Source organism: Protopterus annectens, chromosome 17.part0 (genome assembly GCF_019279795.1).
Source record: "Protopterus annectens isolate FY-2018-M chromosome 17.part0, PAN1.0, whole genome shotgun sequence".
NCBI classification, from domain to species: Eukaryota; Metazoa; Chordata; order Ceratodontiformes; family Protopteridae; genus Protopterus; species Protopterus annectens.
The window spans coordinates 707,240,508-707,255,507 of record NC_056751.1 but is presented as its reverse complement, the minus strand read 5'-3'; the positions used below and the strand labels follow the sequence as shown (position 1 = coordinate 707,255,507).

The following is a 15,000-nucleotide window of genomic DNA, read 5'->3' as shown; positions in this document are numbered from 1 at the left end:
GTTCCCTGTAAATAGTTGGAGGGGTTTTCTAGTTTGTATTATGGACAGACACGGGGGAGTAGTTAGCGAAGTTTGAACTGAATATGTCAGCCAGAAAATTTTCTATGTTGCTCAGCTCTGTAAAGGTAGCACAATTGAACACCAGTTCAGCATATTGATGTGTGCTGCCTTTGAGGTTTTGGACATAGCTGTAGAAGGCCTTGGCTTTGAGGATACCTTAACCTCATAACTGACCTTGCTGGACTTAATTAGTTATCTTTGTTTCCTGTTTAGTTTAATTAGAGATTTCCTATCATTATGGGAGATACTGATTATGGATCAATACACTGACAGAGTAGCATACATATGCATATATATATATATATATATATATATATATATATATATATATATATGTGATATATATATATATATATATATATATATATGTGTGTATATATATATATATATATATATATATATATATATATATATATATATATATATATATATATAGGTTCATAGGTAGGTAATAGGCTGTCGACCCAAGGGCCTAATTAAGCCTAGCCAACAAGGTTCCCTGGCTTATGCCACCCAAGTAAGTTATTTTCCTGTGAGATATATATATATAGCACTATATATATATATATATATATATATATAGCATTATATATATATATATATATATATATATATATATATATATATATATATATATATATATAGCATTTTATAAATATATATATATATATATATATATATATATATATATATATATACATATACATACATACACATATATAGATAAATACAGGTATATTGTTGCTTACAGCAGTATCCTTGATTATAAATACAAAAAGATGTAAACGAGGGTAGAGAGGCGTTTGTTCAACAAGCATTATAAAATGAAATGCTCTTACTTGATTTAATTTGATGACCTTCATTTTCAAAGCTCTCATGTGATTTCATTTTCCCACTATCTGTGGATAAGAAGATAAAAATCAAACATGTCATATCCATCAGCATGCTTCAAAAACTGAGAGAATTCATATTGCTGTATTAAACATATTCTTATGCAGACTGTGTTAGGCATTTTCAGAATATTATGCTTGCAGCTAGTTATAACTATGTATTGACCATAATATGCACTGTATAAAAAGGAATGACAGATTATTAAGGAGTTGTAGACTGCAAGCAGATATCATCCTAGGCCATCAATTGTCTGCTCTGGAGCATTTCGAATTGACAAAGTGTGTATCAGTGTTCTCATATCCCTGTAGAGTCACTGAGTGTGACTCAGTCACCTTTCTAAATACTGAGGAAGTGAGTATCACTGTTTTTAGATATGTGCAGTCTGACTGATTATGAATCAATAGCTTCACTAAATACTGAGGAAGAGCGAGTCTTTGTTTCAGATACCTGCAATTTGACTTATTATAAATCAATTTCCTCAGTAAGTAATGAGAAGGAATCTGTCATTGTCCTCAGATACCTGAAGTGTCACTGATTATGAAACAACCATCCAACTAAATATTGGGAAAGTGTCTGTCATTGTCCTCAAATACCTGCAGGCTCACTGGTTATGAACTAACCTCTTCACTAAATACTGAAAAAGTGTCTGTCATTTTCCTCAAATACCTGCAGGCTCACTGGTTATGAACTAATCTCTTCACTAAATACTGAGAAAGTGTCTGTCATTGTCCTCAAATACCTGCAGGTCCACTGGTTATGAACTAATCTCTTCACTAAATACTGAGAAAGTGTCTATCATTGTCCTCAAATACCTGCAGGCTCATTGGTTATGAACTAATCTCTTCACTAAATACTGAGAAAGTGTCTGTCATTGTCCTCAAATACCTGTAGGCTCACTGGTTATGAACTAATCTCTTCACTAAATACTGAAAAAGTGTCTGTCATTGTCCTCAAATACCTGTAGGCTCACTGGTTATGAACTAATCTTTTCACTAAATACTGAGAAAGTGTCTATCATTGTCCTCAAATACCTGCAGGCTCACTGGTTATGAACTAATCTCTTCACTAAATACTGAAAAAGTGTCTGTCATTGTCCTCAAATACCTGTAGGCTCACTGGTTATGAACTAATCTCTTCACTAAATACTGAGAAAGTGTCTATCATTGTCCTCAAATACCTGCAGGCTCACTGGTTATGAACTAATCTCTTCACTAAATACTGAGAAAGTGTCTATCATTGTCCACAAATACCTGCAGGCTCACTGGTTATGAACTAATCTCTTCACTAAATACTGAGATAGTGTCTGTCATTGTCCTCAAATACCTGCAGGCTCACTGGTTATGAACTAATCTCTTCACTAAATACTGGGAAAGTGTCTGTCATTGTCCTGAAATACCTGCAGGGTCACTGGTTATGAACTATCCTCTTCACTAAATACTGGGAAAGTGTCATTGTTCGGAAATACCTGCAGGCTCACTGATTATTAACTAATCTCTTCACTAAATACTGAGAAAGTGTCTGTCATTGTCCTCAAATACCTGCAGGCTCACTGGTTATGAAATAATCTCTTCACTAAATACTGAAAAAGTGTCTGTCATTGTCCTCAAATACCTGCAGGCTCACTGGTTATGAACTAATCTCTTCACTAAATACTGAGAAAGTGTCTATCATTGTCCTCAAATACCTGCAGGTCCACTGGTTATGAACTAATCTCTTCACTAAATACTGAGAAAGTGTCTGTCGTCCTCAAATACCTGCAGGCTCACTGGTTATGAACTAATCTTTTCACTAAATACTGAGAAAGTGTCTATCATTGTCCTCAAATACCTGCAGGCTCACTGGTTATGAACTAATCTCTTCACTAAATACTGAAAAAGTGTCTGTCATTGTCCTCAAATACCTGTAGGCTCACTGGTTATGAACTAATCTCTTCACTAAATACTCAGAAAGTGTCTATCATTGTCCTCAAATACCTGTAGGCTCACTGGTTATGAAATAATCTCTTCACTAAATACTGGGAAAGTGTCTGTCATTGTCCTGAAATACCTGCAGGCTCACTGGTTATGAAATAATCTCTTCACTAAATAATGAGGACATGTTTGTTATTGTTCACAAATAGGTTCATAGGTTCATAGCTATATACTAGGTTAACGAGCACTGGGGCCTATATAAGCCTAGCCGTGCAACCCAACTCAGTTTTGTATTTATGTATCATGGACATTTATTAGGAGGGGTATGTCTGTCAAGAAGTTTGTAGAGGTTATGTGTGTGGTATGTTAGTTTGGGCATTAATGTCTTTCTCTATATATCAGAGACATGGGAGTCAGAACAGAGTGAGTTTCCAGGTTCTGATGCGTTGCTCAAGGTTATGCTTAAAAAGAGTTAAGGGATGAAACTCTGTTTCACATGGATGGGGGGCCTGTTGCAGAGAATGGGGATCTTCACATATATCTGTCTATCCAAAATGTCTTATTTATTTCACAAGCAAAATTTAAATCCTTGCATATAGTGGTTCTGATGCTGCTCATTTCGAGGATGTGCAAATATTCCATCAGTGCTGGATTTGAAGATACTTTTATACCAGGCATAGATCGCCTCTCAGTAACCTGTGGAAGACCAAGTACAGAGATAGGGCTTTAAGGTGATCTCTGTAGGACAATAGGCATTCCAACTGTTGCATATGTCTGGTCAGGTACATACTGAAGGGAGTATTATACTCAATTATGGGTCTGATAAGGACCAAATAAAGTGGCACTATGACTTCCTTGGACCTGGATGCCATGCCCTTAATAAACTGGGTAATGTAGAATGATTTTCTTACTGCCTTGGCCGCATACTGGTCAAATGCCTAATTACTGTCTATATATTTTCCCAAATATCTGTCTACCAGGTAAACTCTTAGGAGTGGCTTATCGATAGAGTAATTAGTCTGGGTGACAGTTTTTCCAAAAGGCAGTATAAATGCATTTCCAGGCATTAAGTTTTAATCTGTAACTTTGGCACCAGTCATTTGAATGTGGTAGAACCTCTTGTAAGATGTTTGTGTCATAGGGGGTCTATGATAGCACCCAATTTGCAGTCATCTATAAACTTTGTCAGCCAAACACCCTTGACATTAGCCTTTACATCCAAGAAGTAGATGCTAAATAAAAGTGGTCCCAGTATGGAGCCCTGAGGTACGCTGCTGGTGACCAGTCTCTAAGGGGTGGTGGTCTTATCCCTCCTGACTTTATGAGTCCTGTCTTTGAGACAGCTGGCAATCCAGCAAGTTTTGTATGGTTTATGCCCAGTGTGGTGACTCTGTCAACCATACCCATGTGTGGTATTGTACTGAACACCTAAGTCAGGTCTGTGTAGGAGATACGCACCATTTCCCCTCATCTATGTACTTGGTCACCATCTCAAAAAAAGTCAGCCAAGTTTAGTAGCCATGACTTTCCCCTGTCAAAAACAAACTAGGCTGGGTCCAGTTTATGAAGGTTGGCTATGTCTTTGTTGATCATTTTCATGATAATTCATTCAATGGTCTAGGTCTGTAGTTTCTAGCGTTGGTTACAGGTCCACCCTTATGAAGTGGAATAAATGTTGCAGTCCTCAGTTCTCATGGACCAAAGCCTGTTTTGAGGCTGTAAAGGGACTAAAGTTCTCCTGACAGGTCTTTTTTAAGCTATTTTGGATCCATCCCAAGATATTGTCAGGGCCCACTGAGGCTTAGTGAGAACCGCCAGTACTTGCTCCCAGTGAGTAGTTGGACAGGGTTGCTAGTAGGTATTTCCTTGGGGGTGACAGGGTGAGTGGTTAGTGAGATTTGAGCTGAATTTGTCAGCCAGCAAATTTGCTGTGTTGCTGTGCTCACTGAAGGTCGGGCAACTAACCACCAGTTCGGCATACTGATGTGTGCTGCCTTTGAGGTTTTGGACATAGCTGTAGAAGGCCTTGTGGTTGTCTGTAGCATGTAAGGCTATCTTAACCTCATAACTGGCCTTGTTGGACTTAATTAGTCCTCTTTATTTCCTGTTTAGTTTAATTAGAGATCTCCTGTCATTATGGAGATACCTGCAGATCACTGATTATGAATCATTTGCTTCAATAAATACTGATGAAGTGTGCGGTGTTGTTCTCAAGTTCTTTCATGTTTACTTATTATGGACCAATACACTGACAGAGTAGTATACATACAGATAGGTATATAGATAGATATGGAGATCTCTATAGATAAATAGATAAATATAGATAGACACAGATAGGAAGACCAATATATTGTTGTTTACATCAGCTGACTTTGTTTTTCTTTTTATAACTGCCAAACAAGATAATCTTAGATAGGCAGGCTTTTGTTTAGTAAGCAACATAAAATGAAATGCTTTTATTTGAAGTAATTTGATGATTTTCATTTTCAAAACTGCCATGTGATTTAATTTCCCCACTCTCTGTGAAAAGAAGATAAAAATCAAACATTTCATTGAGCAACATACTTCAAAACCTGAGCACATTCATATTGTTTTATTATGCATATTCTTCTGCAGAATGTGTTAGACATTTTCAGAATAACTTTCTTGCAGCTACTAATCAGCTAGTAATAACTATGTAGTCACCATACTGTGCATTGTATAAAAAGGAATGACAGATTATCATGGAGTTGTAGAATGCAAGCAGATATTATCCTAGGATATGAGCAGTGTGACCCAGAGTATCTCATTAAATACTGAAGAAATTCATACCCTTGTTCTCAGATACTTGTAATATCAATGACTGTGCATCAGTTGCCACTCTAAATACTGAGGAAATGGGTGTCATTTTTCTCTGATACATGCAGTCTCACTAATTATGAATCAACAGCCTCAATAAACACTTAGGAAGTGTGAGTCACTGTTCGCAGATACCTGTGGGGCCACATATTATGAATCAATCTCTTCTCTGAGTACTGAGGAAGTGTTTGTTATTGTTCTCAGATACCTGCAAAGTCACTGACTAGGAATCAGTCAGCTTCGCTAAGTACTGATGAAATATGTGCCATTGTCATTAGATGCCAGGAGAGTTACTGAATATGATTCAGTCACCTCATTCAATTTTAATTCTTTTCAGGTATTTGCAGGGTCATTGAGTGTGAGTCAGTCACCTCCTTAAATACTGAGGAAGTGTGTCTCACTGTCCTCATATACCTGCAGGGTCACTGATTATGAATCAATCTCTTCACTAAATACTGAGGAAGTATTTGGCATTTTCCTCATACACCTGCAGAGTCACAGATTATGAATCAATCTCTTTAATCAATGCTGAGGAAATGTGTATTATGGTTATGAGATGCTGGCAGGGTCACTGATTATGAATTAATCTCTTCACTAAATATTAAGGAAGCATGTATCATTGTTATCAAATACCTGGTGGGTCACGGTTAATAAATCAATCTCTTCACTGAATACTTTGAAGTGTTTGTCATTCTTCTCAGATATCTGCAGAGTTACAGATTATGAATAAATCACTTTACTAAATATTGAGAAAGCGTGAGCCCTTATTGTCAGATACCTGCAAGGTTACTAATTATGAATCAATCACCTCACTAAATGCTAAGGAAATGTGTTTCATTGTTGTTAGAGAGGTGCAGTATCACTGAGTAGGAATCAATCTCTTCACTAAATACTGAGGAAATGTCTGTCATTGTTCTCAGATACTTGCAGATTACAGAGTATGAATCAATCTATTCAATAAATACTGAGGAAACGTCTGTCATTGTTCTCAGATACTTGCAGATTACAGAGTATGAATCAATCTCTTCACTAAATACTGAGGAAATGTCTGTCATTGTTCTCAGATACTTGCAGATTACAGAGTATGAATCAATCTCTTCACTAAATACTGAGGAAATGTCTGTCATTGTTCTCACATACTTGCAGATTACAGAGTATGAATCAATCTCTTCACTAAATATTGGGGAAATGTCTGCCATTGTTCTCAGATACTTGCAGATTACAGAGTATGAATCAATCTCTTCACTAAATACTGAGGAAATGTCTGTCATTGTTCTCAGATACTTGCAGATTACAGAGAATGAATCAATCACCTCACTAAATACTGAGGGAATGTATGTCATTGTTCTCAGATACTTGCAGATTACAGAGTATGAATCAATCTCTTCACTAAATATTGGGGAAATGTCTGTCATTGTTCTCAGATACTTGCAGATTACAGAGAATGAATCAATCTCTTCACTAAATACTGAGGAAATGTCTGTCATTGTTCTCAAATACTTGCAGATTACAGAGTATGGATCAATCTCTTCACTAAATACTGAGGAAACGTCTGTCATTGTTCTCAGATACTTGCAGATTACAGAGTATGGATCAATCTCTTCACTAAATACTGAGGAAACGTCTGTCATTGTTCTCAGATACTTGCAGATTACAGAGTATGAATCAATCTCTTCACTAAATACTGAGGAAATGTCTGTCATTGTTCTCAGATACTTGCAGATTACAGAATATGAATCAATCTCTTCACTAAATACTGAGGAAATGTCTGTCATTGTTCTCAGATACTTGCAGATTACAGAGTATGAATCAATCTCTTCACTAAATACTGAGGAAATGTCTGTCATTGTTCTCAAATACTTGCAGATTACAGAGTATGAATCAATCTATTCAATAAATACTGAGGACGTGAGAATCATTGTTCTCAGATGGGTTCATAGGTTTGTAGGTATATATTAAACTGATGACACATTTGGCCTTTATGAGCCTAGCCATGCCCCCAACCCAATTTTGTCTCTATTATTTACACTCTACTTATTAGGAGTGGGTACGTTATTAAGTCTCTAGACGTTATGAGGGGGGAATGTTAATTTGGGGAATACTGTCTGCCTCTGTCTATCACAGACATGGGGGCAAGACCTGGGGTGAATTTCAGATTTTTCATCCATTCATCAAGGTTACACATAAATAGGGATCTATTAAGGAGGATACTGACAGGATAAGCTATAGAAGGGGCAGCTAGTAGTAGGTATTCTGAAGGTAGGTTATCTGGGGCATTAGTACAGGGTTTTAGTTTATGGAGAAGTTTTTTGATGGCAGATGTTGGAATGGGTGATTATGAGAAGGTAGGTACAGGGGTGGTGGTCCTGTTAGGTACAGAGGGTGTAGTGTGAGAGTTGGTGTTGATAGGTGGAAAGGAGGTGGCTAGTTTTGCAATGGTATCAATAAAGTAATTGTTAAAGAGTGAGGCTATATCAGTGGGAGATTTTTCAGGGTCAGAGCAGGGGTTGTTTTTTGTCCCTGGGTGGAGTAAGGAGTTTATAGCACACCAGAAGGTTTTAGGGTTTTGTCTGTGTTGATTTTGGATGTTTTGGAAGTAGTCTTTTTTATTTTTTATAACTGTTTGGCTTGATTACGAAGTTGCTTGTACTGTAATAGGTTGGGTGAAGTTTTATTTTTATTCCAGCTTTTCCAGGCTTTATCTCTTGTGGCTATAATTTGCTTTGTGGACTTTGTTAGCCAGGTAGCATGTTTTGCTCTAATTCTCTTAAGCCTGAGTGGAGCTAAGCTATTTAGTATTTTGAGAAATTTAGAGTTAAAAATTCTACTGCCTCATTGAGAAGGAGAGTTTTTAATGGACTGCAGTTTGTGTTGTTGAGGGTATCAGGGGAGAAGTTGGATAGGTCTCTGGTGTAATGATATTGATGTATATGTGATATAGAGGTGGGCTTGCACATTATGTATGTGAGTGGTCACTGATACAATCTGGTAGAGTGCCCGAGGAAGAGAGTTTGTCAGGGTCAGAAACTAAGATCCAGTCCAAGATGGATCTATTGTTGTTTTTATTATTGTGTCTGGTTATATTTGAGATTAGTTGAGTATATTTGTGTAGGTTGACACCTGTAGAGGGGTTCTTAGTGATATCTAGTCAATTGATGTTTGTGTCAGCTAGGATTACAGTTCATTATCTATGTTACTGGTTGTCCAGGCAAGAATTTCCTCTAAAATAGGAATGTTGTTGCCAAGGGGTATGTATAGGACTATGCTACATAGGGATTTGCAGTTATTAAGTTTTAGTAATGCGATTAGGATTTCTGCGTTGAAAAGAAGTGGGTATTGGATTGAGTAAGGAATGACTGTGTGGGAGTTCAGGAAAAGTAATGCAATGCCTACACCTTTTTTTGTGAAGCCTGTCACTTCTGAGGCAGGAGTGATTGGGGGGGGTAGGAATTCAGAGTCCTTGATGCATGGTTTTAGCCATGTTTCAGTGATGGCAGTAAAGTCAGGCTTGTACTGACTGACCCATGCATGCAGTTGTGGAATTTTATTTCTAATGCTTTGGGTGTTGATTGTGGTGAATTGAATATCTTGTGTGGAGTTGGGGGAGTTGTTTGTGTGGGAAGAAGGGCCGGGGTCGGGATGTACATTGCTGGATAGGGTCAGGTTCCAGAAGGTAGGGCGAATGCTTGTTGGAGATTTTTTGTTTGGCTTGTAAAATGTTCTTGATAGACTCTTGTTAGTTTGGTTAAGGTTGTGTTTATAGACTTGGTTGTAGGAGGGGTGATTTAGGGGGCAAAGGAGTATTAGTTTTTTATGTAAGATTAAGTCTGTGCTGTAAAGAGATGAGCTGATTACTGAGTAGCTAGGGAGGGTGTGAGTATGACTAGCTATTGTAGGGAATCTTAGGGAAGGTGGAATAGTTTTAGAAGTAAGTAGTAGTTTTAGAAGTAAGGAGAAGTATAGAGAGAGTGCAATAAGAATGATGTTGGTTAGGAGAGGCATTGTTGTACAGTTTTGTGGCAAAGGATGCAGTGAGAGAGTTTTACAGGGTATATGGATGGTTTTAAGACAAATAGGATGGTATGGGATAGATTGACAGTACAGGAAGTGTGTTGTAAGTAAAGGTAGAGAGGAAGATAGTGTAGTTTTTTTTTTTTTTTTACAGGTGGAGTAGAAGGTGATAAGTAGAGACTTTAGTAAGATATAATAGTAGTGGTTGTGAGTGGTAGTAGAAGTTGTGTTTGGCTAGGTGAGTTGGTGTGGTTAGAGGGAGGGATTTACTGGGAGTAAGGAGACAGGAAGGGGTGGAGTATCTTTTAGATTTGTGGAGTTGTGGTAGGGGATGGTTGGTGAGTGTGAGGTGGTGATGTGTGGTTGGATGTAGAAGAGGTAAGAAGGGCAAGGCTAGATATAAATGTGATTTATAAGGGGATTGGTGGGAATGGGGGTAGGGTAGGGGAGCGGAGAGAGCCCAAGCGTAGCGAGGGTGAATGGAGTGGGGCTGGCCCAGCTGAGAAAGTGGTGCAAAATTTGAAAAAAAAAACAATCAGGTAAAATAGAATGCTAGAATTGAGGTAAGTAGCCAGGTTTTCAGACACTTTTTTAAACAATAGCTTTGATTTACTTTTTTTATGTTTTGTTTTTTAAACATGACAGGCTGCAGGTAAGAAGCAGAAATGCAGGCGGTAGAGTGCGTCTTTTCTAACTGGGGAATTGTGCGAGAGGTAAGACAGAGGTTACAAGTAATTGTTTCTTTTTTCAGGTAAATGTGTTTTGAAATTGTGCGCTTCAAGCAAGCTTGTTCTATGCTGCCATCTAGTGGCCTCACAAAATAAACTAAGCTTGGAAAGGCTAGGTGCGGGGCAGATCGTAGGGGAAAGGGAAAGGAACAGAAAGAAACGATACGGGGCTAGAAGCAAGCTGGGGGACGAGGTCGCAAGTGTGCAAGCCACTAACAATGAGAAACTAACTTTACCATTGTATCAAGATACAGATTCAAGTCTTTTTAAGATGACATCTACACTATGTTTAATAGAACTGTCTCTACTTGGAGTCCTGATATAGGGAGGTCAGGCGGAGCAATAGGAGTTGGCGTCCACACAGTTCGTGGAAAAATCAGATGGAGGGCCAGCTGTAAGTGTTGGACACACTGTGGCAATGCTGTAAAAGAAAAAGGAAGAAAATAAGCACTTAGGTGGCTGAGGGAGATTAGCAGCAGGATAGAGAGTGAAAGAGGGCTAGTATCAAGATATAGAGGGGTAACAGGCAGAATGTTAAGGGGGTAGAAGCAGAGAAAAGAGAGTTGAAAGGACTAAGCACACAGTTAAATTCAATCATTAAATGCAATTTGTTAGCGATAGCTATACCATCAAATGTACCACATAGCCACAAGTAAATAATTCAGTGTAGCAACCATAAAAAGTCATACAGTGCCCTGAAATTAACAATGCGTAACAGCTGAGGTAATTACTTAATTCTGAGTAAAATGTTCATTATAACAGCCAAGAAAAGCTATACAGTGCCCTGAATGTAATAACAAGTAAGAAGAAAACTGAGCTGATTACTTAGCTTAACTGGTAGCATTTTAAGAAAAAACTGAGCTAACTACTTAACTTAGCTGGTAGCGTTTTAAGAGAGCCAAATAAGAAATGAAATTGTGCAGCTTCCTTTGCTTTACTGAAATCAAATCAGAAATTAAATTGCGCAGCTTTCTTTACTTTACTGGATGCTGTCTAAAGATTAATCATATATAGCTATATTAAATATTTTCTTTTCAGTAGCAGTATCAAATTAAACTTTTGAGTGGAAACCACAATGCTCATTTGCTGTTTAGTAGTATCGCCATTGTCTCATAAAGCAGTGAAGATCCTGTTACATGCATGCTGCTATAACTCTATCGTAACTGGTGCAAATTGCTAGATTATTAACATAGTTAAACAGTTATAAACAAAAAAAAATGCACTCACTGGCTCACACTCTGCCAGGTCCATACCAGATGATTGGGCTGGAGAGGGGATTGTAGGTAAAACTATCAATCTAAGGGATGGCACCGAAGATGCAGGCTTTTAGTTATAGTGTTAGGTTGGGTGAGAGAGGGGAGGGCGTAGCAGTCGGGAAAGGTGGGGATTAAGAAAATTCCTATTGGATAGTCACTGGCCCAGCTGAGAAATTGGCACGAAATTTGAAAAAAAAAAACAAAAAAACAAAACAATCAGGTAAAATAGAATGCGAGAATGCAGGTAAGCAGCCAGGTTATCAGACACTTTTTTAAACAATAACTTTGATTGAATTTTTTTATGTTTTGTTTTCAAACACGACAGGCTGCAGGTAAGGAGCACAAATGCAGGAGGTAGAGTGTGTCTTTACTAGTTGGGGAATTGTACAAGAGATAAGACAGAGTTTACAAGTAATTGTTTCTTTTTCAGGTAAATGTGTTTTGAAATCATGCGGTTCAAGTGTGCTTGTTCTATGCCATCTAGTGGCCTCACAAAGTAAACTAAGCTTGGAAAGGCTAGGTGTGGGGCAGATGGTAGGGGAAAGGGAAAGGAATAAAAAGAAACACTACGGGGCTAGAAGCAAGCTGGGGGACGAGGTTGCAAGTGTGCAAGCCACTAACAATGAGAAACTAACTTTACCATTGTATCAAGATACAGATTCAAGTCTTTTTAAGAAGACACCTACACTGTGTTTAATGGAACTGTCTCTGCTTGGAGTCCTGATATAGGGAGGTCAGGCGGAGCCATAGGAGTTGGTGTCTACACAATTTGTGGATAAAACAGATGGAGGGCCAGCTGCAAGTGTTAGACACACTGTGGTAATGACTGTGTTTAATGGAACTGTCTCCGCCTGGAGTCCTGATATAAGGAGGTCAGGTGGAGCAATAGGAGTTGGCGTCCACACAGTTCATGGATAAAACAGATGGAGGGCCAGCTGCAAGTGTTCGACGCATTGTGACAATGACTGTGTTTAATGGAACTGTCTCTGCTTGGATGCCTGATATAGGGAGGTCAGGCGGAGCAATAGGAGTTGGTGCCTACACAGTTTGTGGATAAAACAGATGGAGGGCCAGCTGCAAGTGTTAGACACACTGTGGTAATGACTGTGTTTAATGAAACTGTCTCCGCTTGGAGTCCTGATATAGGGAGGTCAGGCGGAGAAATAGGAGTTGGCATCCACACAGTTCATGGATAAAACAGATGGAGGGCCAGCCTCAAGTGTTAGAAACAATGTGGCAATGACTGTGTTTAATGGAACTGTCTCCACTTGGAGTCCTGATATAGGGAGGTCAGGCAGAGAAATAGGAGTTGGCGTCCACACAGTTCATGGATAAAACAGATGGAGGGCCAGCCTCAAGTGTTAGACACACTGTGGTAATGATTGTGTTTAATGGAACTGTCTCTGCTTGGAGTCCTGATATAGGGAGTTCAGGCGGAGCAATAGGAGTTGGTGCCTACACAGTTTGTGGATAAAACAGATGCAGGGCCAGTTGCAAATGTTAAACACACTGTGGTAATGTGGCTCACACACTCTGCCGGGTCCATACCAGATGATTGGGCTGGAGAGGAGATTGTAGGTAAAACTATCAATCTAAGGGAGTAGGAATCAATCTCTTCACTAAATACTAAGGAAATGTCTATCATTGTTCTCAGATACTTGCAGATTACAGAGTATGAATCAATCTCTTCACTAAATACTGAGGAAATGTCTGTCATTGTTCTCAGATACTTGCAGATCACAGCGTATTAATCGATCTATTCACTAAATACTGAGGAAACGTCTGTCATTGTTTTCATATACTTGCAGATTACAAAGTATGAATCAATCTCTTCACTAAATACTGAGGAAGTGAGAATCATTGTCCTCAGATGGGTTCATAGGTTTGTAGGTATATATTAAGCTAATGCCTAGCCATGCACCCCAACCCAATTTGTCCCTATGTATCATGTGCACTTATTAGGAGTGGGTGTGTTAGGAAGTTTCTAGAGTTTATGCAGGGGGGGGTGTTAATTTGGGTCATCCTGTCAGCCTCTGTCTATCACAGACATGGGGACAAGACCTGAAGTAAATTTCCAAATTTCTATTCATTCATCAAGGTTACGCATAAATAGGGTTGGTGATAGACTCTCCATGACATGAAAAGGAAGTCTGTTCCAGAGCATGGCTATCCTCTGAAGCACAAATCTATCTCACCAACATGTCTTATTTATGTCAAAAGGAAAATTTAAATCCTTGGAAGTAGTGGTTTTGAGGGTGTTCATTTTGCATATGTGCAAAAGGTCCATCAGAGCTACAGCTGAGGATGCCCGGTATTCCAGGCACAAATCGCCTTTCAGTAAGCTGTAGTAGACAGACTATAGTGATAGGACTTTTATGAGGTCTGTACAGGATAATGTGTTTATACCCTGGATTATCCTGGTAAGGAACCATAGTGGGTGTTCCGACTGTTGCATGTGTCTGGTCAGATACATGCCAAAGGGGCATTATACTCAATTAAGGATCTGATAAGGGCCAACCAAATAAAGTGGCACTATGACTTCCTTGGACCTGGATGCCGTGCTGTTAATTATAAGTTGGGCAGCAAAGAATTATTTTCTTACTACCTTTGCCACATTGTTTAAAGGCCAGATTACTGTCTACATTATGTTCTCCGATCCTTAACTACCAGGTCAACTCTTAGGGATGTCTTATTGATGGAGTAATTACCTTGGGTGACAGTTTTCCCAAAAGGCAGTCAAATGCATTTTTTTGGCAATGAGTTTGAATCTGTGACTTTGGCACCTGTCATCTTCCTGTGACAAAACCTCTTTAACCTCTTGTAAGATGACTGCATCACAGGGGAGTCTAGGACACCTCCCAATTTAATGTTATTTGTGTAGTTGGTCAGTAGGACACCTCCCAATTTAATGTTATTTGTGTAGTTGGTAAGCCAAAGGACTTGACATTAGCCTTTAGATCTGAGAAGTGGATGCTAAATAGGAGCGGTCCCAGCATGGAGCCCTGACATACACTCCTGGTGACCTGTCTCTTAGTGGTGGTTTTCTATTTCCTGTCTGTGAACCAGTTATCAATCCAGTGAGTTTGGGGAGTTCTTCAACTATACCCAAGTTGGGTATTGTACTGAACACCATAACCAGATAAAGGTAGGTAGTATGCACCATTGTCCCCTCATCCATTCCACTGTTGATCTTCTCAAAGATGTCCACCAAGTTTAGTGGGCATGACCTTACCTTGAAGAAGCTAAGCTGGGTTAGGTCCAGTGTCTGAATGTTGCTTTTGTCTTTGTTGATCATTTCCATGATAA

The 15,000-nt window shown here is 38.8% G+C and overlaps 1 protein-coding gene across 42 annotated transcripts in view; it reads right to left on the bottom strand.

Annotated features, from left to right (window-relative positions):
• LOC122791684 (mucin-2-like) overlaps positions 1 to 15,000 on the bottom strand; it is a 732,148-nt gene that overhangs the window by 436,354 nt on the left and 280,794 nt on the right. For all 42 annotated transcript variants that reach the window (XM_044059549.1, XM_044059571.1, XM_044059534.1 and 39 more), the window contains one exon: positions 900 to 959. In XM_044059549.1, coding sequence (XP_043915484.1) covers positions 900 to 959 — 60 coding nt within the window. The remainder of the gene's footprint in view (positions 1 to 899; positions 960 to 15,000) is intronic.